The 25,742-nt window shown below is 33.0% G+C and overlaps 1 protein-coding gene across 1 annotated transcript in view; it reads left to right on the plus strand.

Annotated features, from left to right (window-relative positions):
• The window catches only part of Kif21a (kinesin family member 21A), a 145,280-nt gene that overhangs the window by 110,219 nt on the left and 9,319 nt on the right, over positions 1-25,742 (plus strand). The window contains exons 25-37 of the mRNA XM_026393914.2: positions 1,613-1,673; positions 2,165-2,219; positions 4,868-5,082; positions 7,583-7,690; positions 9,068-9,196; positions 11,234-11,272; positions 11,946-11,957; positions 15,489-15,625; positions 17,133-17,313; positions 18,586-18,750; positions 20,982-21,099; positions 22,652-22,822; positions 24,126-24,325. Coding sequence (XP_026249699.2) covers positions 1,613-1,673; positions 2,165-2,219; positions 4,868-5,082; positions 7,583-7,690; positions 9,068-9,196; positions 11,234-11,272; positions 11,946-11,957; positions 15,489-15,625; positions 17,133-17,313; positions 18,586-18,750; positions 20,982-21,099; positions 22,652-22,822; positions 24,126-24,325 — 1,591 coding nt within the window. The remainder of the gene's footprint in view (positions 1-1,612; positions 1,674-2,164; positions 2,220-4,867; positions 5,083-7,582; positions 7,691-9,067; positions 9,197-11,233; positions 11,273-11,945; positions 11,958-15,488; positions 15,626-17,132; positions 17,314-18,585; positions 18,751-20,981; positions 21,100-22,651; positions 22,823-24,125; positions 24,326-25,742) is intronic.

The following is a 25,742-nucleotide window of genomic DNA, read 5'->3' on the forward strand; positions in this document are numbered from 1 at the left end:
AATTGTAGCTTGCTGTTACACCCGGGAAAACAGGCTAGGCTTCTCATTTCTTTGGGACCTCTTTTTCTATATTATCTACTCATTCAATCATCTTAACACTCAATTATCCTGTCTTTGAAACAAGTCCTTGAGCCTTCATTGAGTGACAGGCTTTGAAATACACATTGCCTGCAAGACCACTCTTTTCTTACTTCAGAAAGTAAACTCTCTTTGTGTGGGTTCTTTATGTGGTTTCATTTTAGATACCGATATCAATTATTACTGAACTTCTCCAAAGGTGTCTGCTAAACCAGGAAGGAAGAGACTATCAGTGGAGAGGCAGAAAATAGTTGACTCAGGTGTCACAGTCCACCTTTGTGAAATTAAAAGAAAGTGACTCCTATGTATTTTTAACTAAAATATATGTTGCTTTCAATACTGTCTTTAGTTTATGGAATGATTTTATAATATATGTGTTTTTAAAACCTGCACTTACATTAGGGGCTTTTTGATATTTTAGCTAGTTTACTTTCTGTGGCTGTTTTAATTACTGATTTCCTACTAGTTTTAAATATTTGATTTTTCCTTTTTTTCTAGTCTGCTGCAGTTGTTCTGAAATAGCAGTGGTTTATTTGTATTAGTTTATAGAACTGTTGCATGCACAGCTATTTTTTTTGTCTTCTGTGTACATGTGAATGAACTGCATGCTGGTTTGTGAATTCTGAATATCTTCATACACTCTATTCTACATGAAGGCAAAAATTAAACACAATTTTAAATGAAAAATATTTAAGTAAGGTCCCATAACTGCAGGGTGTGGCAGTGCATACCTGAAATCTCAATGACTTGGGAGGCTGAGTCTATAAGGACTATAAGTTTGAAGCCAGCCTCTAAAATTTAGAGAGGCCCTGTTTCAAAAATAAAATTTAAAATGGGCTGGGAATATACCTCAGAGGTAGGGCATTCCTGGGTTCAATACCTAGAAACTAAAAAACAAACAGGATGGCATAACTGATAAAATGTAAAAAGTATATTTACATTTATGTAGTATTAATAATGGACTCAGTTCATTAAAGCTAACTCATACAGCATTTATTTAACTGTGTTTAAAAAAAATTTTTTTTCACACTGGGGATTAAACCTGGGTGTGCTTTACCACTGAGTTACATCCTCAGGTCTTTTTGGTTTTTAATTTTTTATTTTGGGAAGGGTCTCACTAACTTGCCTAGGGCCTTACTAAGTTTGTGAGGCTGGCTTTACCTTGCAATTCTCCTGTATTAGTCTCCTGAGTTGCTGGTATTACAGGTATGTGCCACCATGCTTACCTTAACCTTGTATTATTAATTAGTGGATTTTTGTGTTTGGTTGAATACATGACTCTGAAAGAAATATATATAATTATATATCCTCAGATAAATATATGATCTAATTCCCATCCAATATTTTTCCACGTTTCATCATTCAAATGTATGGTTTTCCTACTTTGAACAGCTACTAAAACCAAAGTGCCCAGCTTGAGACGTTGAACTTATATTTATATAGAATAGGGACTGTAGACATCAATTAAACTATGACATGTAGATAACATTCATTTGGGGACTTTTCTTTTTTCTTTTTTTTTTTTTTTTTTTAGAAAATGTAGAGGATAGTACTGATGAGGATGCACCTTTAAACAGCCCAGGATCAGAAGGAAGGTAAGAGAGCCTAAAGAGACTGAATAGATTTGACTTGTTTCTATATTTTTAGTATTTTTTATCTTGTGTTAAACAATTATCATAAAACATACAATTTTTTGAATTTTATGATGAATAGCACTAGAAACAGTAATTATGGGGGCTATAGACGTATAACTCAGTGGTGGAGCTCTTGCTAAGCATGCATGAGGCTCTGTGTTTAATTTCTAGTACTAAAAAACAAAACAAACCTCCCCCCCAACCTGAAAATAAACAACCACCACCAACAATGATATAGAAACCAAACTAAGTCATCCTTAACCCTCACAAATTTTAAAATAAAAGTAGTGGGATATTTAAGGAAGAAAAATGACTTTTTAAAATAAATTCATTTTTACTTTAAATGTTTTCTGTTTTCTATAGATATATATTTTTCATAATCATAAAAGACATGTAGTTTTCTATACTATGTTCTCACTTAATCCTGTGGCTAATTCTTTCTTTGCATACAGCACACTCTCTTCAGACCTTATGAAGCTTTGTGGTGAAGTGAAACCTAAGAACAAGGTAAGGAGAATTGAAAATACCAGGTATTGTTATCTTAGGCTATAGATTTTGCTCTTCATGGAGTAGCCAGTAGGCATACTTTTTCCAACACGCTCTCATTTGTAAGGAATTTAGTGTTTTTTTTTAAATTATCACTTATCTGTAAGTGATAATATCTGTAAGTGATAATTGAAAAATAATTATTTTGAAACAGTTTTGTTTTGTTGAAATTTGAGCTTTAGGGGCTGTGGCTGTGGCTCAGCAGTAGAGTGCTTACCTAGCATGTTTGAGGCTCTGGGTTCGATCCTCAGTACCACATAAAAATAAATAAAATAAAAGTATTAAAAAAATCATATCAGTCTTTAAAAAAAATTGGAGCTTTATTTTATTCTTGCACATTTTCCACTGAATATGGGTTATGGAGACTAATTCTTAAGCCACTGGTTAACTAAATGTAAACCAACATACAAGGTAGGGGCTTTCAAGGTAAATCATTTAGATTGGAGGTTTAAAATCATTATCATTGATGAATTTTGAAATTTCAGCATTATCGTATATTCTTAAGTGTTATTTTATTTAATTGGTGTCTTGAGGTAGCTTATATAATGTTGACCCTTAATTATAGTGTTTTAAAACTTATGCATCTATAATGCGTATTTATTGTGTTTTAAAAAAATATAAATCATACATACTGTTAAAAATGTAAGAAACCATGATACATTTCAGATTGTGAATGGTTGTATTTGATACTAAATGAATTAACTAATGATCTCAAGGCATTTGAAAACAAAAAATTCTTATAGTGTTTAAGTATTTGTTGAACAAATGCATAGAATCACAACCTGGAAGAATAATACTATGCAAATGCATAGATTTAAGGCCAACTATTGTTAATCAGGTAGTGTAAATGAATAATTGGTAGGATGTAAAATAGTGTGTTCCAGGGGTTCATTGTAATTGCCTACATAAAGAAGATAGTCACCATAAAATCTTGCTTATTTTTGCCATGTGGGAATATGGAACTAAGTTTACCAGGTCCTACTTTCTCAAAAGAAATCCTAAATATGGATTTTCATGAAGAATTTCCTTATCTTTAAAATACTGAGAAAAACTAATAAAAATATGTCTCCAAACTCCTGTAGCTTCTTGAGCTACTGACTTGATGACATATGGTTTGTGTTTTATTAAACTGACCAACCAGGTTACCAAAACTCAAAGCAAACATTCTCAATATGACTTGGATCCATTTCTAAGCAGGAAAGAGAATCTTATAAAGTAACTTTTAGGTCCTGGGGAAGCCTCATTCCTTATGTCCTTGTGAGATGTCAGAGAGAGATGTGAAGTGATAGCCTAAAGGTTCTCTCCAGAAAGAACCACTGTGGTTGGAAATTATCCCCCAAAGATTCCTATCTTCCCTGGGTCCCTGGTTGTGGAGAGAATTGAGTGTAAATCAGGGCTGCAGGGCTTTCTCTTTTCTAAACATTTCTCAAGTGCTCCCTGCTATTTCTTTTGAATTGTAAGATACTAAAATGGTGTCCTATAATTTTTTTTCACTCATTGAAAAAATAAAGTTGATCTTGTAAGTCTATACCACTGTGCAGGGGTACAAGTACCTATCCTCTGGAGTTATATAATCTGGTAGACCCTTTGTTTATCTGTTAATATCTCAGGGATATCAAAACCAACTCTGAGTGGTAACCCCGTTTATTTGGTTTCTAAAAGTAAGGAAAGGCCTGGGCTTGGTAGCTCATGCCTGTAATCCCAGTAGCTCAGGAGGCTGAGACAGGAGGATTGAAAGTTCAAAACCAGCCTCAGCAATATTGAGGCGCTAAGCGACTCAGTGAGACTGTCTCTAAATAAAATGTAAAATAGGGCTGTCCAGTGGTTGAGTGCCCCTGAGTTCAATCCCTGGTACTCCCCTGCCCAAAAAAAAAAAAAAAAAAGTAAGGAAAGGAATGCTTATAGTGAGTCTGAATTCTAGGAAAATGACTTACCTACTTCACCAAACTGCTTAAAGCTAGTGCTGACTGGTATTGAATTAGCCAGTAGACAGATTAAACATAGATTTATGGCATTAGAAAGAAGAGAAGGGTCACAAAAATTGAAAACAAATATTAAAAATGCATATTTAAGAAAGCTTTTAAGTATGAGAAAAATGAGAATTTAGTTGAGCATCCCTAAAATTAATTATCTTCTGTCTTAATTTATTCCTTCCTTTCTTCCCCACCATTTCCTTCCTTCCTATCTCTTTCCAATTTATATTGAGGAAGCTGGCCACTTGTGATAAATGGAGGCAGATTGTCTGGCCTTTGCCACTTACTATCTGCATGGCCCTGGGAAAATTATTTAGTCTCTTTGTATCTTAGTTTCTTCATTTGTGAATAGGGATGATGACATGATCTATCCATGTGTTAATTTGACAATATACTTAGAATTATTCCTTGTACATAAGCACAATGCACATGTAGGCAATTATTGTGGCTTCCATAGAGCTTATCTGGCTAGAGCTCTGCTTGTCACTTATCTCACTTGCTTTGTTTGACACCCTTGTCAGGGAAATATAGGCTAAATGTTTTTGCCTATTTCAAACTAATATAAATCTCTGTTCTCTAATCAAGTTCTGTGCAGAAGTTTGCTCCTGATTGCTTTTCCTTCCATTCTTTAACTAGGCCCGAAGGAGAACCACCACTCAGATGGAATTGCTGTATGCAGATAGCAGTGAACTAGCTTCAGACACTAGTGCAGGAGATGCCTCCTTGCCTGGCCCTCTTACACCTGTTGCAGAAGGGCAAGAGATTGGAATGAATACAGAGACCAGTGGTACTTCTGCTAGGGATAAAGAGCTTCTTCCCCCATCTGGCTTACCTTCTAAGATAGGCAGCATGTAAGTTTGGCCCAGCTACACTAACTTCTTTTCTTCTAGCTTTTATTTATTTATTTTTTTAATATGCATGTTGCTAATTTCTTATTTCTATTTCTATTTTTAAAAATCTTGTGTAAATAAGATCTTTGATCTTCAAAGTCATTTCTGTTAGGTATTGTTTCCCCTGATCTTTTTATGGTCAAATAATTTAAGATGAGATGTTCTTTATGGAATTTCTTTGCCTTATCACTAAGCTGTAGGGTCATTTTAGGGGTTTCAATTTTAACAAAGGTCAAGTCATGAATTATAGACAAAGTTCACATATAAACACTAAAGTGGGATAAAGTTATGCCTTTGAACCCAATATATATAAACAAAAACTTAAAGACCCACATTTTCTCTGGATACCTATCTCCTAGTTCTTCAAGCCTGGTCAGAGTGATAAATCTTTGCTGACCATTTTAAAGAAAAAAAGAAAGAAATATGAATTGCAAACTTACTACATTTTTAGCTTTTCTAATTCTTTACCTTGAAGCACATTTCATTTCTTGGATGAGTGTATGCACAAGTTATTTTTATTGGAGTTATTAAACATTTGAAGAAAAATATTCTCATTTCTTGGATGAGTGTATGCACAAGTTATTTTTATTGGAGTTATTAAACATTTGAAGAAAAATATTCTCTCTCTTGTCTATGATATTAGGAATAAAGTTTTCTACTCAAAACAAGTCTTTTTGCTCAGAATATTTTCATTAATAGTTTGAGAACAAAGAAATATTTCCCGACACAGGTTAGTGTGTGGATGTACCTTGTGTGTGTGTTATGGTAGTTATATTAAAATTAGGTCAGTCATTCACTTGTAAAGATTTTAAATAATATTTTCAAACTAATCCTCACATACAATCTAGAAAGCAGTTTATGGAATATCCACCTCTGCACTGAGGAATATTGCCCTCACAAAAATGATACATACTGTATGACTGCAAATAAAACAAAATCACAAACTTTCCACCATTGAATATATGTTTCTGATAAAATTCTTCATTTGATGAAGATATTTCCATTATCATCCACTTAGTAATCCCATGTGCTTTTAGTTCCAAAATTAATTTTATTGATGACAGAACTTTCTTGCATGTGCTTGAGGTGGCTAATGTAATTAACTATTGAATATTGCTAACCAGTATAGCTATGGCTTCAATGCATTTGTGGTAAGAAGAGAATAGAAGAAATGTTTTTGGTGAAGGTAGTGATATAGAACTAAGCACAAGTTTTAGGGCTTGCATGTGTTCAGCATTTAGTCTGTCAGATGAGTAGGGAGTTTTGGAACATCAAGATTAAATCTGTGGCCTGGAATCCAGATTCAGGTAATACCTTCTTTTGACTTTTTTTTTGTTTTGTTTTGTTTTTCGTTTAAAAAAATGTACCCTTTAAGACACATAGTAGAAAATATATTTTGAACTCTATCTTCATATGATTTAAGTTTTCATAAATTCAGAAATTTATATTGTAAATCTGAAATTCTTTACAAATTTTAGAATTGCCAGTTACTTGGTGTAGTAACTCTCGTAAGCCATTCCTGCATGACATTCTTTCATGAAGTAAAATAATTATTTTATAATCCTTTTGATTTACATGACACAGAATTTCTAAAATGATTTGAAAAGTCAAGACACATGAAGTTTAATATATTTACTTATCACTTTTAAATAGGAATCATGTAAGCCCATTCTGGGGGTCTGAAAATTCTTAGTTTATTTATTTTTCTTATTAATGTAACTAGCCAAGAATAAATTTTTGCCACCATGCATAAAAATCATTACTACCATACATTAAAGTCATAATCCTGAATTTTTAATTACATGGCAATCATTCAACATTTAAAACTTATGAGAAGGATTTTTTATTACTAAAATATACATAGCTAATTAATACCTAATTACTAGTTTGGTAAAATCATTGTCATTATTTTTGTGTCTATCTGAATTACTATTTTGTGACTAAATATTAATTTATTAAATCTCATTGTTTCTCATATTCTGATAGTCTATTATTCTTGTTCTTACAAAACTTTTATAAACATAATTTTCCTTCAACTGAAGCAATTGACAATAAAACTTTGGCATTTACACTTAAAATGTTTATTATAGTTATTTAGCAGTATAGTGTTGATGTTGACATGTAATGATAATAGGTTTGAACATATTTAATAAGATAACCAATTCAAAATTTCTAGTTGTGAAACTTCCATCAATCAAAAATAACTCATGTAATATTTTCCTATTCTAGTTTAATTTTTCGTGTTCAAGTAATAATCTATTAAAAATTGAGATTGATTGTCTACCAATCAATCTAAAATTATTATTATATATTTATATATATTTAAAATAATTATTATATAATAAATAACCATTATATATTATATATTATTATATATAATAAATAATTATTATATATTTAAAATTATTATATATATATTTAAAATAACAGAAGATAGTTAAAGAATCTTTTCCTATTTTAGTTCTAGACAGTCATCTCTGTCAGAAAAGAAATTACCAGAGCCTTCCCCTGTAACACGGAGAAAGACATATGAAAAAGCAGAAAAATCAAAGTCCAAGGAACAAAAACAGTAAGTGATTAATGCATTTTATGTAGAAGACTGTACAATACATCTGCTGAACCAGATTCTGAAGGATAGTACTGTGTTTATTTTCTAGATTTAGGTTGGCTCTGTGGTTATGATCGATTTGACCAATCAAGACAATCAAGTCAGCTTCTGTGACTTTTTGGTCACACATGTAACTGTTCATAGACGTAGCACTTATTCCCTTTCATGTCCACTAACTGATTTTTCAGTTACTTTTGTATTATCATTGAAAGAGTTCTTATGCATGTGGGCTGAGGCATATTAAATGTATATTTCAAATAGTGTTCTAGAAAAATTTAAAATTATTTTGACTATCATTTGATAAAACAGACCTTGACTACCTCTTTAGAGTGGCTGGTAAAAAACTAGTATTAATCACAGGGTGTGTTAGTTGTGCCATTATCTTGCTGTTTTCTCATGTTTTAATTGAATTATCCTCATTTGTTTAGTTTGTTTGTTTTTTGAAGGCTTAGTTTACTTACTACTATATGATACAATCTGATGACCCACTTAACTGGGCATTTATAAATTGCAACACCATATCATGCATTAATTGAGTGGATTAGAGCCAGGGTTACCTTGCCACACCTTCCTCAAATGATCTAACTTTCTGTGTGTGACAGGTAGCTCTCAGACATGTTGTTGAGGGAGAGCCTCAATGCCAGTCTACACTAAAATATTAATAAAATACATTTTCTTAATTTCTTTATCATAAAAATAAATGTGAAAAGAAGTGTTCATGCATTTTCTTTATCTAAGTGGACAATCTTATAGCACCCCTCTCCCTTGTGCTAAGAAACACTCTCTATTTTGAAACTGATATAGCTGACTTGAATGTCATAGAAATTATCCTTCTTATCATCCTAACTTCCTATATTTTTAAAGTTGCAATTTGCCTGATTTTATTGAATCAAATGTCTCAAGAATAATTGGAAAATGGGGAATTGGAGTTAATAAATAATTTTAAAATAAACAAATGAAACATCTAACTAGGCAAATTGTTCTCTAGCTCTCTGTTTTCTTATCTATAAAGTGAGCAATTTGTCTCAACTCTAAAATCATACGATTTTAAATTTGGCTTGCTTTATGGATATGGACTTCAGATTTCAGCAGGCAGAACTTTTCATTAGTGCCACCTTGTGGTCCATGTAACAAAACCCATGTAACAATTTTTTTTTAATTTTAATTAAATTGTTCAGTATGCATTTTATTTTACAAAAAAAAAAAGTGAAGGAGAGGAAGAAAAGAAGGAATTTTCTAATGAAAAGCTTTAAAAAAAACCCCCGCATGTTTCCTATAACTTTCCTAACAAATCATAACCAATTAAAGCCATCTGTTTAATGTTCTTTTTTCTTGTAGCTCAGATTCTGGAACTTCAGAAGCTAGTCTCTCACCTCCTTCTTCCCCACCAAGCCGGCCCCGTAATGAACTGAATGTCTTTAATCGTCTTACTGTTTCTCAGGGAAACACCTCAGTTCAGCAGGATAAGTAAGTCATTATGGAAAAAAGCCCCAACTATTTATATACAAGTTTTTGAATCTTTAAGTACAGTCTGCAAAAACATCTCTGTGTGGGAGATGGTGTCTGACTTGTAACTCTTGCCATATTACATGTATTTTTTCCAATGGGAAAGAACCATATAATCTAAATGAGATAAAATTATTTTCCTGCTGAACATTATTCCCTGTTGTAGATTTGCATTGCTATACTTTGACACTATCTTGCCTTTTCTTTTGCAAGTAAATTAGAAATGAAAAACCTCTGAGACTATTTGAAGTTTAAATTTCTTGGGATTCTTCAGCTTCTTTGTGCCCACAAAAGCTTCCAATCCTGGTCCCCTGAATGGCAAATAGGCATGATTTTTACCTTTGGTAGATACAACAACTTAAAAAACCATTCTTATATGTGTAACCTGTTACTATCATTTGGTGATTCTAGACAAATTCACCACAAAACTTCAGTACTTGTGTTCTTGGATAAAAGAGAACCTTGGAGGAGGTAGGGGAGGAGGACTGGAAGGAGGTTGTGGGGAAGGAGAGGATGTGGAAAATGTTACTTTCATTAAATTAGACAAGAGAAAGTATCCTTACACTGAACCATAATCTCTTGCAAGAATTCAGTACTAACAATATTGCTGTGAGGCATTTATTAACTCTGACTTGTCGGCTTGGATTTTGAATAACAGCATCGTGACTGTATGTGCTTGACATTTATCTTTCTATGCTGTTATCCCTCTGTATATCACAGGTCTCTGAAACATATAGGATGTCATTTAAGATGTTTATGGCATGTTTAGATTATGCTAAAATGGCTCTATATACTTAAATAATCCATCATTTTGAGTAAAATTTTAATCTGCTTAATTTATGGATACATTTAATTTTATGTATTCATTATTATATTTTATATAATAATTTTATATAGTTAAACCAGTAAATGACATGTCCTTTAAATGAGAAAGAGTCTAGAGAGGTAAATATGTTATGTGTTATTAAGCAACACTTAAAAAATATTGTTAAATCATTTCTCTCAGTTATTGAGGAAAACAGAACATTGGGAAACTTTGGGAAGTCAGTTTTCACTAGTTAGGTGAAGAATTGCTAAATTTTATCTGCCATGCATTCACAGGAGTTATAATTTTTTTGTCAGTCTTGATGACCTTGATAATCTAATCATAGTTTTATATTTTTTTACTAAATATTGTATGAACTATAAATAATTCTGTTAGCTAAAACTTAGGATAACTGATCCTTTTTGCATTTCAGAAACTTCTACCTTTCATCTCATTCTCCCCAGGGCTCTTTTTGAGAGCATTTCACTTCCCTGGTGAGATGTGCATCCCACAGGCTGTATCTGACCACATTCCACACCAGCACTCACCTGTCTTTGTTGTCCCGAAGTCTCTTATACAATATATTAGATTTTCATAAAGACTGAACTCACCTCTAGTCTTGAAGGCTTCTGGGTAGGACCTTCAGTAGTGGCTTGCCTAATTCTAAAATTCCACTAAAGTCCCCTAATTATTAGAGTCTCCTTGCTCAAAGGAACTCAGTGTTTTTGAGGTGAGTTAAAACCAAGGATTATTAGAATTTTGACTTAATTTTCTTGGAAACATACAGTGCATTTGTGAAACTTCCACATAAGAGTCTAAATCTACTGAAATGGAAAAAAATTTTTTAAGTATTAATTATGTTAAATGGAATAAACCTGGAAGTAACCTAATTCACGTACTTGTTATTATTCCTGTCTTGGGCCTAAATTTTAGAAGTGAGGGTAGATTCTGTGGATCATTAATAGAAAGTTTCTTCCCTGCCTAAGTCTTGGTAGAAAACATGAGTCAGGTTTCTTGCCTGACTTATCTATATTTTAAACTTGCTGATATCCAGACAAATAGAAGAGCAGGCCACCAAAGGAAGCATTTGCTGTGTCTGTTATTTGTGCTCTTGATTTTCAGTCCAGTGTCAATGTCTTTAACTGTTGACATCCGTATTCTTTCTGCTCATAATTCTAACTCTTTCACTATAGGTCTGATGAAAGTGACTCCTCTCTGTCGGAGGTACACAGGTACTTTCTTTCTGTCTTTCCTACATTCTGGCATTTCACTGATGTTCTAAAATGCCTTCCTAGAAATCCTAAGCAAGTCTCATTTTTGTTGCATGCATGACTTGTAAACCATGTAAATGCACTAATATTTTTAGATGTATTACTTTTAATGTATTTTTTGCAATGATACATTAAAGTAGTGGCCAACTCTTTTTATATGATAGCCTAAAAAGTTGTGGTATTTTTTTGTGTGTTTTATGTCTGTAGTAGAAATGTTTTTTAAAAGAAATAAAGCTTTATGATTATTATTGTCAAGAAGGTTTGCTTCTCAGTGATTAGTTCTAATGCTTCCCAGTGTGTGGGATGGATCAAATATTTTTTCTTATTGGTTTAGCAAATTTAAACAAAAAGGTCACAGGATAAAGGAATACTAGGGGGAAAAAACATACTATCATGCCAAAAATTAAGAACAAAAACTTGAAACTAAAGGAGGTTTTATTGAAAAAAAAAATTTTTTTCCTTACTGATAGACGTAGTTTCTAAAATAACTGTTGAATTTTTTCATGTTATGGATTTTGGGGGGTCTTAATTCTTTCTCTCTTTCTCTCATTTCCTCTCCCCACTTGTCCTTTTGTCTCTTCCCTTGTTCCACTTGTATCCCTTGTTTTATTGCCATTTTGCTGATCATCAACAGATCCTCCAAAAGGTAGGCAGGGGAAGGGAGAGGAAATCAATATTCCACAGTATTATAAGACTTTACAGATTTGAATAGAACAAAAATAAATGCTTCCTTTCCCCTTCAGATCAGGTGTCGTGAACAAACTTGCAAAATTTAACCTTAATGAATTACTTTAATGTTCATTTTTCATATTAAGAATTTGAATGGATTAATTATAATAGAAATACTGTGGATATATTCTTCCAGTGCCTGTATTGTTTTCTATTATCTTTTTGTTTGTTTCTTTGTGTTACTGAGGATTGAACTTAGGGGCACTTCATCACTGAGCTACATCTCCAGTCCTTTTTAGTTTTATCTTGAGACAGGGTCTCACTAAGTTGCCAAGTTTCACCTTGAACTTGTGATCCTCCTGCTTCATCCTCCTGATTAGCTGAGATTACAGGCATGAGCCACTGCACAGGGCTTTTCTATTGTATTTGTTTTAGGGTAATATATATAGAGAGATAGATAGATAGATAGATATATGTTATTAACCCTAATATTCTGAATATTTGAGAATATTAAAGTTTCTAATTAATAAAGTGCTGTTATTAATATCAGGTTTAATTTTCTTTAGAAGACTAAATAGTCAATGATATTAAAATACTTAAGAATGAAAAAGAGACATCCTTCTTTCTAGGAGGCAAATATTTAGGGTACTTTCCCAGTATGATCTTTGATGTGACAGATTTCTATTGGATGTTATATCATTAGGGGATAAAGTTGGTAACATGCTATAAATTTTTCTTTATAATCATCTTTTGATTTATATACATGAGTCTTTGCTGTTTGAGAAGTAACAATAGTAGCCTACTCTTCATTATAATCATACCTTCCCAGTATTTGAAGTTTGATGGCTTCAGCTTATAGCTATGAACTTGACATCAGCAAGATTTCATAATAGCAGATTTAGACTCTTGAGGAAACTTCACTCCCATTTCAGGTTTAATCTCTTTAAATTGTGAGATTACAAACATTTACTGAGCATTAATTTCAAGAATCTGAAACTGACATATGTATTCAAGTAATTGCATTGGATTTCATAAAATACATGCCCAGAGATGACATTTCTTGGTAGTATTTCCAATGATAAGACAGTCCTTTCACTTTTGAAATCATTATAACTAGTCCTTAAAAATAAGTATTTTTTTTAGCTGATCTCAAATTCATCTCCTTTACATCTCTACTCATTAGTCTTTCATCAGCTCTCTTAAGTTATACCAAATTTAATTTAATACTTTTATATATGTGTGGCTGCCGTTTTAGTCTTTCTGCAGTGCCACTGTATCCTCTCTTCAGTAAATGTTCTTTATTAGTTTAATAGTTCTAGTTTCGTCATCTGTTCTGTAAGTAATAAAGTCTTTCTTGTACTTCTATTGTTTTGGAAAAGTCCCATTTTTTTTCATGTTCTTCTTAAAATGTGGCATCTAAGACTAAACCTCATTCTAAATGTGGCCACGGTGAAATACCTTAGGTCTCTTACATTCTTCTGAAATAGTTACTTCTGTTGAATGAGTCATTGAGAGTGTTGGTAGGGGAACCACATATTGTTAATTCTTTGATCTTTTGTTCAACAAATATAACAATTTAGGTGTTTAAACCTAAGTTACTATGATTGTCTTTCCTACTTATATCATTCTATTCTATCTTTGACTTAAATTTTATGCTTACATTTTATATAGTGATTATTTTATTGCTAAGGAGGTTCATAAAAAAATGAATTCTTTCAGTGATTTTTTTTCCAGGCAATACAATATACTAATAGCCTTTTTAAAAAATGAGTTTTATTTTGGCTCAGGCATTATTAACACAATTAGGCATAGCAATGCATTGTTGCTCTGTTTCTTTTTATATATCTTTATTTGTTTTTATGTGGTGCTGAGGACTGAACCCAGTACCTCACATGTGTGAAGCAAGCACTCTACCATTGAGCCACAACTGCAGCCCCCAGCTTTTTAATATATCAATTTAATAAGCCATTTCTGTCTTTACTGCTAGGGAAAGATTGATGAGGTACCAAAGATCTCTGAGATTGACTCTTTAGTGTGACTCTTCAGTCCTTGGAACTACCTTAGTAGTTCAGTTCCATGATTACCTTGTCACCAGGGATATTGCTTAAAAGCCTGAATAAATGGCTTTATTTGGAGTCCACATACATAATAAATATGACACTGACTCGGTGTGCCACCTATTAACCCTACAAAGAATTTCTCCCCAGGAGATTTGTGAGCTCATGTTCTCTTTTATTGATGAACATTTATTTTTAAGTGTTTATATAATGCTTCATTTTCTATTTTCATTTGTGAGACTCTTCAAGAAATTTCACCGATGTATAGTATCTGAAACCTGTTTTCCCACCTTCTTTTGGATAATCAAGTGTATATGTTTTGTTTTCTTTATCAATCTTTGGGATTTCTAAGCACACTGACAATGATTTTCCCTCCACAATGGCATATAATTTCAAAACCTTATGACATAGTAATTTAAGAACATAAATATCTGAACTCTTTGAGTACATCTGCATTGTCAGTTTTTCTCTTGTATTCGGCTTACATTTCTTTTTAATCACTTTTGTTCTATACCTCTTGGAAGATTTTTCTCTTTCAGGAACATGGAAATTAAAGTTTTTCTTTATATCTGTATTTGTCCTAATATTATACCATCTGCTTTAAATGGACATATTTTATCAATTTTTCTTCTTGCTCTGAGCTAAGTATGTGATAGATTTATCACATCTTAATTTATTCTCAGATTAGCTTTCCCAGTGCAATTATTTTAATTTAGATGTTTCTTAAACTTCTTTAAGATAGGAAAAGTGTTTTGATAAATCTTTTTATTTCCATAGTGCTTAGCCAGGGGCATAAAGGAGAAACTCCAGAAATATTAAACTTATGAGAAACTCCCTAAAAAGCTTCACTGTTATTTACAATTCTCATTTTAAAAGTGTTGAGCTTATTAGAATTATTTTCTTACTTAATTTTCTGATCTTTTGAATTCTCCTCCCTTCAATTTCTGTTCATGCAGACATTCCTCTTTTTTCTTCAGTTTTTGTTTGAAAACTTCTTTCTTAATGTAAGGTGGCATACTGTGTATTATTCTTTCTTCAGCATGCTCCTTTTGACCTAGAATTACTCTCCCACATGACCTTGAGTCACTTCTTTGAGTTATTCTTCATTTCTATGTCTTCCTTATTTGTCACAACTAAATACACTCAAACAGCTCCAAGTATTGCTTCCTTAAACTTTGCAGAGATGAAATTGTTAATGAGAAAATCCAGATATATCATGGGCTTTGCTGTTTGCAGAACACAGCTGCTAGCCGAAGCCTGATTAGTTGCTATTAGTACTAGTATTATCCCCCCTCCTCACCTCATTTTTTTGCTTACAAACAAGCAAGGAAGCAGTCTAGATTTTATTACTAATTCCTTATAAAGACTTCTTAAAATAAGGAAAAATAACTTAGTCTCATGAGATAGAGCTCTTGAAGTGAATCTTTGTATGTTTTTTTCCCCAAACTCAGGGGCATAATCAACCCATTTCCTGCTTCGAAAGGAATCAGAGCATCTCCACTTCAGTGTATTCACATAGCTGAAGGGCATACAAAAGCTGTGCTCTGTGTGGATTCTACTGATGATCTCCTCTTCACTGGATCAAAAGGTGCTAGTAGTTATTTAGTGTGGATATTTAATAGTTTTTTTTAATGGTTTAGTTTTTACAGGCTCTAAAAATATCGAAATGTTTCAGACTAGTAAGATATCTCCCTTCATTGTTTGGGTGGTTCTGGGTTTTGTAATGCGGGTTAATATACACATTTATAAAAGGCCATTAAAATATCTAGTGGGGTAAAAGAAATAAGACAATAGCAACTATCATTTCTTGAATACTAGCTATATTATCAGAGGCTGTGAGCCACTATATAAATATATCTCATTTATTTCTCACCACCTGAATGGATACATATTATATCTTCATGTTGTAGATGAAGAAATTCAGGATTCAAGAGATTAAATTATTTTCCTGTGTAAATATAGCTAGAAAGTGAAAAAAAAAAAACAGGATTAGAAACCTGGTCTACTCGTCTCTCATCCTGCTCTTTTGACCCATTTGGTATAATTCCAAGCAACTAGACGTTAGCTATAAATGCTCTTACAGATCATGTTTTGGAGTTTCAGGAAAGGGAAGATTATGCCTAGGTGTGAGAACCAAGGAAGGCTTTGACCAGAAGCATTTAGGATGAAATGTATAGGATGCTTTGGATATTGGCATAGAAGGAAGGATAATTAAGATTACAAGGCAACATTAGCACAGACATAGCAGTTGAAGTGGGCTGTGTTTGGCAACCAAGTCCCAATAGTGTTGAAAGTAGAATATAAATAAGAAAAGTGGTGGTAAGTGAGAATGGGGAGATAAAAAGGAAGCATGTGCAAGGAGTGTGGTGGGCCAGTAAGAGTTTCTTAGCATTTAGAGACATTCCATGATTCAGTTTAACATGCAGACATTATTGTTCATTTTCTATAAGGGAAGCATATGGATCTAGCTAGAACTTAGGAATTGAAAATAATGGCAAGAAATTTTACAGTTAAAAAATCTGTTATGTGAAAGTATCAAACTTTGCTGATGACTTAAATTTAACTCTCCAGGATAATTATAGATTCAATATGTCAGCAAAACAAGGGGGAATAGTTCTGGGATTAAGTTTTGGGGTCAAAGTAAAAATAAAATCCACTAGTGCCCTGGAAAAGAAAGGTATGTGCATATGAAAGATCAGTAAGAGTAAAGAAAGCAGTATGTTTTGAAGATATTGGTTGGAGATGGCAATTTTAAATTCAGGGGCAATCTGAAGCACAACTCAGATTGTGCTTATGACTATTTAAAAATATTTAAATATGGGTATTTAAAATTTTTACATAAATACTTTTAATACCATGTAATACATACAACAGGATGTTCCAAACTCTGATCTGATCTATTGCACCTACCTTGCTATAAAACTGCTACAGAAGGTTAACATTGAAGTTAGGATGCCTGTTGCAGTTTAATTGAATAATTAGATTTCCTTTCCCATATTCTTCTTGTAGAAGAGAAATTGTTTAAATAATTTTTATTGTTAAGAGAACCTAAAGTAGTTCATATTAACAGTATTTCCTCTTTTTATTTGTTTTAGATCGTACTTGTAAAGTATGGAATCTGGTCACTGGGCAAGAGATAATGTCACTGGGGGGTCATCCCAACAACGTTGTGTCTGTAAAATACTGTAATTATACCAGTTTGGTCTTCACTGTGTCAACATCTTATATTAAGGTGTGGGATATCAGAGATTCAGCAAAGTGCATCCGAACACTGACGTAAGTAACTTAAAAATAGCTTAAGGGGCAGTAGTTATTTTCTTTTTTACAAAAGACAAGAAAATATAAGGCTATGAATGCATTTTAATTGTATATATCTATCGACTCCTCAGAGAAAGTTAAAGTTTTCATAATTAAAGTACATATAAATAAGGGAAAAATAGATTGACAAAATATAAGATCCTGGTTTTAAACAGGAAAGGATAAAATATTTATTTATAACCAAATACATATTTCATGTTTTTCCCTTCCAAATAGTAAGAAATTACATTTCATACTATTTACTACTTGATGAAATTGAATAATTTATATTACTCACTTCAAATAAATATTAATCCTTGGAAAATGAGCTCACCAATACTTTGGTATTAGTACAAATTTTATAACTGCTGTTTGTGTTGGATAATGATATTTTGCCCTAAGATTGAACTATTTTACATAATCAAAACTAAGGCTACCTCTGCAATTGCTTAAAGGAGAAGGGAGCATTGGAAAGGTTAATTTTTACTAGTTTGTAAGTAGATTTTATTAACTTTTAGGTGCTAATTTATAATTTGAGAACTACTAATTATTTTACGTGCTGAATACAAGTCTCTTGAGGAAAGTTTTATAGAAAAATAACACTATTTCTTAAGCTAAAAACTTACCAATACAGTTGAATCACAAAACTCATATTTGAAAAGATTCCTTAAGTTAGCATTTAGCTGAGAAAATGTTTCAAAATTAAAAAAAATTAATATCTAGAAATTATCTGGAGAGATAGAAACAAATTTTGATTTTTTTTAGCACATATACTCTATTTATGATTGAATTAAAGTAAGCAAAACTCAAATAATTAAAAAGATCTCAGTGCCTTTAATCCAAAATGGCAACTTTTACACACAAAAGAAATTTGGTAAGACTAGTTCACAGACAACTTCTGGAACCTGCAGACAAATGAATTATTTTTATGCATGATGTCATTTGTCTTTTCTGAATGATTTTATAGTCATCCCTATCTCAGGACTTAGACTGTCTAGTGTTATAATGGGCATTAAAGTGAAAATTGTAAACCATGTCCTCCTGTTTCATTCATTCATTTACTCACTACTCACCAAACATTAATTTATTTGTATCAAAACTGTGAGGGGTGCTCTGCTAGGCATCATGCATACAGTGACAAAAGCACCTTGTTCTCTTTGCCCACAGCCATTTTCTTAGGAATTCAAGAAATTGTAAGCCAAACTCATGTCTGGAAACATGACTATGTTTGCTTTTTTTGCGTGTGTTAAGGTCGTCAGGTCAAGTTACCCTTGGAGATGCTTGTTCTGCAAGTACCAGCCGGACAGTGGCTATTCCTTCTGGGGAGAACCAGATCAATCAAATTGCACTAAATCCATCCGGCACATTCCTCTATGCAGCTTCTGGAAATGCTGTCAGAATGTGGGATCTTAAAAGGTAGAATTAAAAAAAAAAATAAACGAACAAACGAACAAAACCACACTTCTTGCATATGGCACATACAACCTCCCACATTAATAATACTATACTTGTGAAATCTAATTTTATATCCTAAGACAATGTAAAATAATACATTCAGCACAGTAGTCTTAGATATCTCTTCTGTCCTCATTTACAAACTCAGCTTTCTTTCTTTCTTTCTTTCTTTCTTTCTTTCTTTCTTTCTTTCTTTCTTTCTTTCTTTCTTTCTTTCTTTCTCTTTTTTAAGTCTCCATACTGGGAAAAATGTTAGAGAGGAAGATAGAATTATTTTACAGTCTTTTGATACTTGTCTTTAAATTGAGCTGTTTAAATTGAGGAGAGGATTCTCATCCAAGTTCCACCAGAACCTTTGAAATAATTATTTTTGCAACATGAATTAAACATTCTTTATATCAACTTTTTCATTTTATACAATTTAATAACTTGGATCAGAAATTCTCATGGGTTCGTGAATATAAAATAATAAATTATAGAAAGATAAAATGTTAAGAAGACAAAGTGATTTAAAAGAAAACAAATGATAAGTTGAAATGTAAGGCATTTGTCTTCCACTTAATTTTTATTTGCCATGACGTTTGAGCTTTTATCCATTAGTTGTGGGCTTGTTTTAGCTTCTTTTATAGTTTTTGAAATTTTGGCAGGAAAGGAACCTATCTCTTCTTCTCTTCCTCCCTTCCCTCCTTCCTCCTTCCCTCTCTCCCTTCCTCCACCCCTTCCTCCCCTCCTTCCTTCATTCCTTTCTTCCTTCCTTTCTTGTAAACCATGTCCTCCTGTTTTATTCATTCACTTATTCACTTATTCACTAAACATTAATTTATTTATGCCAAATCTGTGAGGGGTGCTCTGCTTCCTCCTCCCTCCTTCTCCCCTCCATCCCTCCCGCCTTCCCTCTTCCCTTCCTTCCTTCCTTCATTTCTTTCTTCCTTTCTTCCTGGTGCTGCTGGGGATAAACACAGGGCCTTGTGCATGCTAGGCAGGTGCTTTACTGCTGAGCTACATCCCCAACCTGGGTGCATTTATTTATTACTTTACAAATATTTATTCAACACTAATTATGGCAGGCATTGCACCAACAGTATGGTAGGTCCTTGGAGTAAATACTGAACAAGACAACTGTGGGTTCTACTGTCTTGGAGTTTGTGTTGTGATGAAGGATAAAGCTATTTACAGACTGTGACAGGATACTAGAGTGAGGCTCACAATTCCAGGAAATACAGAGTACTCTCTTCCTACAGAAAGTATTCCAGAAGGTTGACTTGAGATAGGACTGTGAAACAGGGTCATTATCACCTTCTGACAGTTTATATCACATATTTTTCTACTAGCCAGATATCTGTCCTGGTGATTTTCATATTTTTATAATAATTGAAGTGGACCATCTATTTTCTGACATACACATACATACATATATGTGTGTCCATTGGTATATATGTCTGTATGTATGTACTTATATGTATGTATATATAATGTGTATGCATATATGTGTGTATATGTGAAAATGTGTATATGTATGTAATAAAATATTTCACTTTCTCCTATTTTTTCTGACTTCATGATTATATTGCTGGTATTGTTTTATTCAAATATAAATTGTACCTAAAAATATTAATTATATGTCTATAACCTGTTCAGATTTTTAACAGATTAAAATTTACCTAGAGGGAGTTCAAATCAACCTTAAGCAAACTTTCAAAATTTTTCTGCTTTTTTTATTTACTATCTAAATGACATTAATCAACTCTCAAATAGCTAGCATAAGACTCTCCCACTTCTATCATAGAATATTCTAGTTTGGCTTTTTTTTTCTGATTTGAACAGAGTTTCATTTAGATGGAACTAAAACCAAAAAGAAAATTTATTTGGCCAGGTGTGGTGGTACTTACTTGGAATCCCAATTACTTGGCAGGCTGAGGCAAAAGGATCAAAAAATTTGAGGTGGGCTAGGCAATGTAGTGAGATCCTGTCTCAAAGTAAAAAATATATATATATAAAGGGCTGGGGTTGCAGCTTAGTGGAAAAGTACTTGTGAGAAGCCCTGGGTTCAATTCCCCATATTGAAGAAAAGAAGGAAAGGAAGGAAATTAGTGAACAATTTTATGAGAAAATATAGGTTATTTATGTTGAGGCTTAGCCTCATCATGCTAAGAAATATTTTCAAATAAAATCATTTTTCTTTCTTTTTAAAGGTTTCAGTCTACAGGAAAGTTAACAGGACACCTAGGCCCTGTTATGTGCCTTACTGTAGAACAGATTTCCAGTGGACAAGATCTAATCATCACTGGCTCTAAGGATCATTACATCAAAGTATGTATTAGAGTCTTGCTGAAGTATGTTTTCCTATTTTTTTTCTCTTTTTTTTCAGGGCCGAGGACTGAACTCAGGGCTTGCATATGCCAGGTGCACGCTCTGCCACTGAGCTAAATTCCCAACCCCTTTATTTGCCAGTTAAATGATAGATTTGAAGTACTCCAATTCGTGTAGAAACCCCTTCTTTCTTTCTTTCTTTCTTTGTTTTGTGGTGGTGGGGATTAAACCCAGAGCCTTGTGCATGTGAGGCAACTACTCTACTAACTGTATCCCCAGCCCCATAGGACCTCCTTCCCTTCTCTTGACAAATTTTCTTGTTTCCTTTTTCTAGGCTTTGCTTTTTTCTTCCTATTTTTTCCTCATTCACAGTCACTGATTTCACTATTATTTAATCACATATCTTCATTTTTCATAGGATATAGATTGGGAGAGATTTCAAAGATCTTTTAGCTTAGTCTTCCAATGAATAAATAAATTCATTATTAACATCTTTTATGTAGAACATTTATAGCCTTTAGAATTTTATGTAATTAACAGATAAGATGAGAATAGATAAATAGTTTCTATCTAGAAGTGTTGCGTTTGAGATCCCAACAGAGGACATCCTTATGCAGCCAACGGGCCGTTAGAAAGCAAGTCATAGTTCCAGATAAGCAAAGACTAAGATGTTGTTTTGGGAGCCATTCAAGTAGAAGCAGACATTCCAAGAATTCTCATTGATGACACAGCCAAGGGAGAGAGTAGCTCAAAGCTCTGTGCATTGGAAATGGGCTCAGTAGAGAGGGAAAGAGTGATGAAGGAGAGGCCATTGATACAGTGGTGGGAGTTCCAGTCGGAGCCTAGAAGTGAGCCTTGGACAGTAAGCACATGGCAGCCTCTGGTGGAGAAGGAAGGGCAAGAGCATGTGTGAAGATGAAGAGAAACAGCACGGAGGGAAGAATCCAGAGTGTTTTGGATCATGCAAGTCTTCTTAGGAAGGCCTCAGCCATTGCTAGAAGAGATAAAGGCAACTCAGAAAAGCACAGAGGTTTTGAACACCAGCTTCGGGGAACTAGAGATGGCCCCCAGGACTGCAGATCACCTAATATTGGTTAAATAACAGCCATATGGCTTATTTGAATTTCAACTGGATTGAATGTAGTATTTTAAATTACTGAACTTGTCATTTATTTACTTATATGTTTTTTTTAATTTTTAATTTTTGAGTTTTAATATTTATTTATTTATTTTATTATTATTAGTTGTTCAAAACATTGCATAGCTCTTGACATATCATATTTCATACATTTGATTCAAGTGGTTTACTTATACGTGAAAAAATCTGGTTGGCTTTTTTTGAAAGCATGTGACATACAGGCCAAACTGGTGTGAATAAGGCTCAGTTCACCCTCAGTCATTCATATCAGATTAATTCATTTAACTTAGTAAAATATTATAACAAACTATGTATGATTTGTGTATGTATATGTGTTTCTATAAATGTGCACGTATACTTATTTAAAACTTAAATGGAATAACTGCTTTCTTTCTGCCTTTCTTTTAAAAATAGATGTTTGATGTAACTGAAGGGGCTCTTGGAACTGTGAGTCCCACCCACAATTTTGAACCCCCTCATTATGATGGCATAGAAGCGCTAACCATTCAAGGGGATAATCTATTTAGTGGGTCCAGAGATAATGGAATCAAGAAATGGGACTTAGCTCAAAAAGACCTTCTTCAGGTAATGCTGAACTTTTTCACGGTATGAAGTAAGCATTTCAAAACCCCTCAGTACTCTATTCTAAGAATTCAAAGAGCTTCTATATAGATTTTTATTGTTTAAAAATAACATTAATCAGGACTCCCTCTTAAAAAAATGGTTTATTGTCAAGTACCACAGTTACTAATTGGTAGAAGGGCATCACTCAACACTTAATACCTGCTAAATAAGAGATCAGATACTGGTAAGAGTTGAAAGATCTGGAATTGCCCTACATACATCATATATGTTAAATATAATAATCCCTGGAGTAGAGCAGTTGCAGTTTCTCATTTTGTTTTGCTTTTTCTACATATATTCCACAGTAGCACGTTTAGTTAAGGTTAAGAGTAATATCCATGATTTTTCAACTGTAGGAGTATTCTCATGCATCCAGGAGTGGTGGTGCTCTCATTTCCCACAGAATGGATAGTTTGTTGTTAGTTAAATTCAAATATTTATGCATCTTTCTAGCAGAGGAAGAAATTAGATGAAGTTGTTTACAATTTCAGGTTTTTCCTTACATATTTATGCCATATATATGCTCACTCACACACATACGTATGCATTACAGTTGCCAGCACTTTCTTGCTTGCAACCAGCAGATGAAGACAAAAAGAACAAGTAGCATGAATATTAATAGAAAAACTTGACAACAGACGCACATACTGCATTAGAAGCTTTTCTTTTATAGATATACATTCATGGTTCTGATTTTCATATTGTGCATATATTTATGCATAGACTGTGGCTATATAGTCTTGTTTTGCAAGTGTTATTTATTCATTATGAAATAGGTAGATTGCATATGATCTTCAGCAAAAAACTTGAGGCCTCTACATTCTCCACCCAAGGTTTGAACCAATGTTTTTATGGAGTAGGTCTTGTACTCTACATATGACATTGTAGTTTTCAAGCTCATTTTATTAGATACATAATAAATTTGGAGAAAGAAGAGATACTTACTGCTCATGAGAAGGATGTGATTTTGAAAAATCCTGTAAGCATTCTGAGGTTTTTTTTTTTAGAATCAACAGATTATTAACATTATAAGTCTTCAATACTTATAATAATTATGGAGATTAGTGAGCAAATTTGGGAGCAAATTACAGATTCATTTCTTTACATCACTCAGTGACTACCTAGAAAATGAACTTTTATAATTTTCACACCACTTAGCATTGTAAATATTGAGTTTTATTAATAAAAGTATAACTTATTTTGGTATGAAAATGTCAGTTTGGAAGGGGCCCCTTAAGCTCCTTATTTCTCTTTTTCCTTTCAGCAAGTTCCTAATGCTCATAAAGATTGGGTCTGTGCCCTGGGAGTGGTGCCAGGCCACCCACTTTTGCTCAGTGGCTGCAGAGGGGGCATTTTGAAGCTCTGGAACATGGATACTTTTGTGCCAGTTGGAGAGATGAAGGGTCATGATAGTCCCATCAATGCCATCTGTGTTAATTCTACCCACATTTTTACTGCAGCTGAGTAAGTTTATCCCACGTGCTTTTGCTCTTTATTGGTTTCTTGTGTTCAGATTTAATAAACATTAAAAGTTATGAATATCTAACATGAGAACCTTCTTTTATTACAGCCATACTAATGTCTGTTTTAAGATACCTATTTTATATTTTTTGATGTACACTGAGATCAATGAATTGAGGCTCCTAAGTTATAAAACAGTAATGTCAGTCCTGTACTAACACTCTGTTTATAATAGCAGGTCTGCTGCAAGATATTTTATTGGTGATTTTAATTTCTAAAAATAAATTTATAGACAAGTGATCTTAAAGATTTTCATTTTCAGAGAGGCAACAAATTTGCCATCCTTCATATTTAGAACAAATTATTTTTCAAAAATTTCTCTGTGATTCTTCTCTCTTTAAAGTAAAAAAATATAGTAATACAATCTGCTCCCTCCCTTTTATGGATGACTGGATTGATGGGTTCATTTGTTTGTTCATTTGTTCACAGTGAATCTCCTATGTGCCTGGCACTGTTCTAGTCTCTTGGGAATACATCAGTGAACAAAATACATACAAACTCTAGTTTCCATCCTAATGATAAAAAACAAAAATTAAACAAGTCAAAATATGTTAGATGGTAAGAAGTGCAATGGTGAAAACTAAGGCAGGGGAAGGTTACAAAATAGAGTGGTCAGTGAAAGTGACATTTAAGAAGATGTTTGAATGAGATAGAGAAAAGATGTTATGACCCTAAAAATGACATACTCAGTATATGAGTTCTTCGGAAAGGAAAGCATGTATTATAATGTGAGATATTGGTCTCATTCAAAGATAATGTATTTTTTCATTAGTATCTGTCTTAGAAAATCTCCCTGTCTCATTTGTGCATGGCTATGTTAATTTAATTTGAACATCACCTTGATTCAGTCTATCCCAAATGCATGAATACCCTGATTTAATTTTGAAACCTCTACTTTATTTCTGTGCCATTTCTTATTAGTTAGGCTGTTTCTATTGAATCTTTCTTTTCATTTGGATCTATTTATTTTCATATTTAAGGAACATCAAAGCCAATTTATTTTGTTTTGCTAAGGTGATGACCTTTGATGCTTCACTGATGTTTGTAAAATATGCTATGTTCTTAAGAGTGTCTACTTTGCTATTTCCTTGGAAACTTATGTCCTTGATAATTTACTGACAATGATATACTCCAAGTTGTGGGATACTCAATACAAGACTAAGCATTGTGTTATGACTGAATCCTAGGGGCTGACATATGATATAAATATTCCTACCTCTCTTTTATTATAAGATCTCAATTTCAAGAGCTAAAGTTTTTTTTTTTCAGTTTAAGCAAGACACATCAGATGCAATTGTATTTATACGTTTTCAAAATCAAGAATATAGCTAATAAAATCAAAGTCCCCCACTTTTTTTTT

This window comes from Urocitellus parryii, chromosome 5, assembly GCF_045843805.1.
Source record: "Urocitellus parryii isolate mUroPar1 chromosome 5, mUroPar1.hap1, whole genome shotgun sequence".
NCBI classification, from domain to species: Eukaryota; Metazoa; Chordata; class Mammalia; order Rodentia; family Sciuridae; genus Urocitellus; species Urocitellus parryii.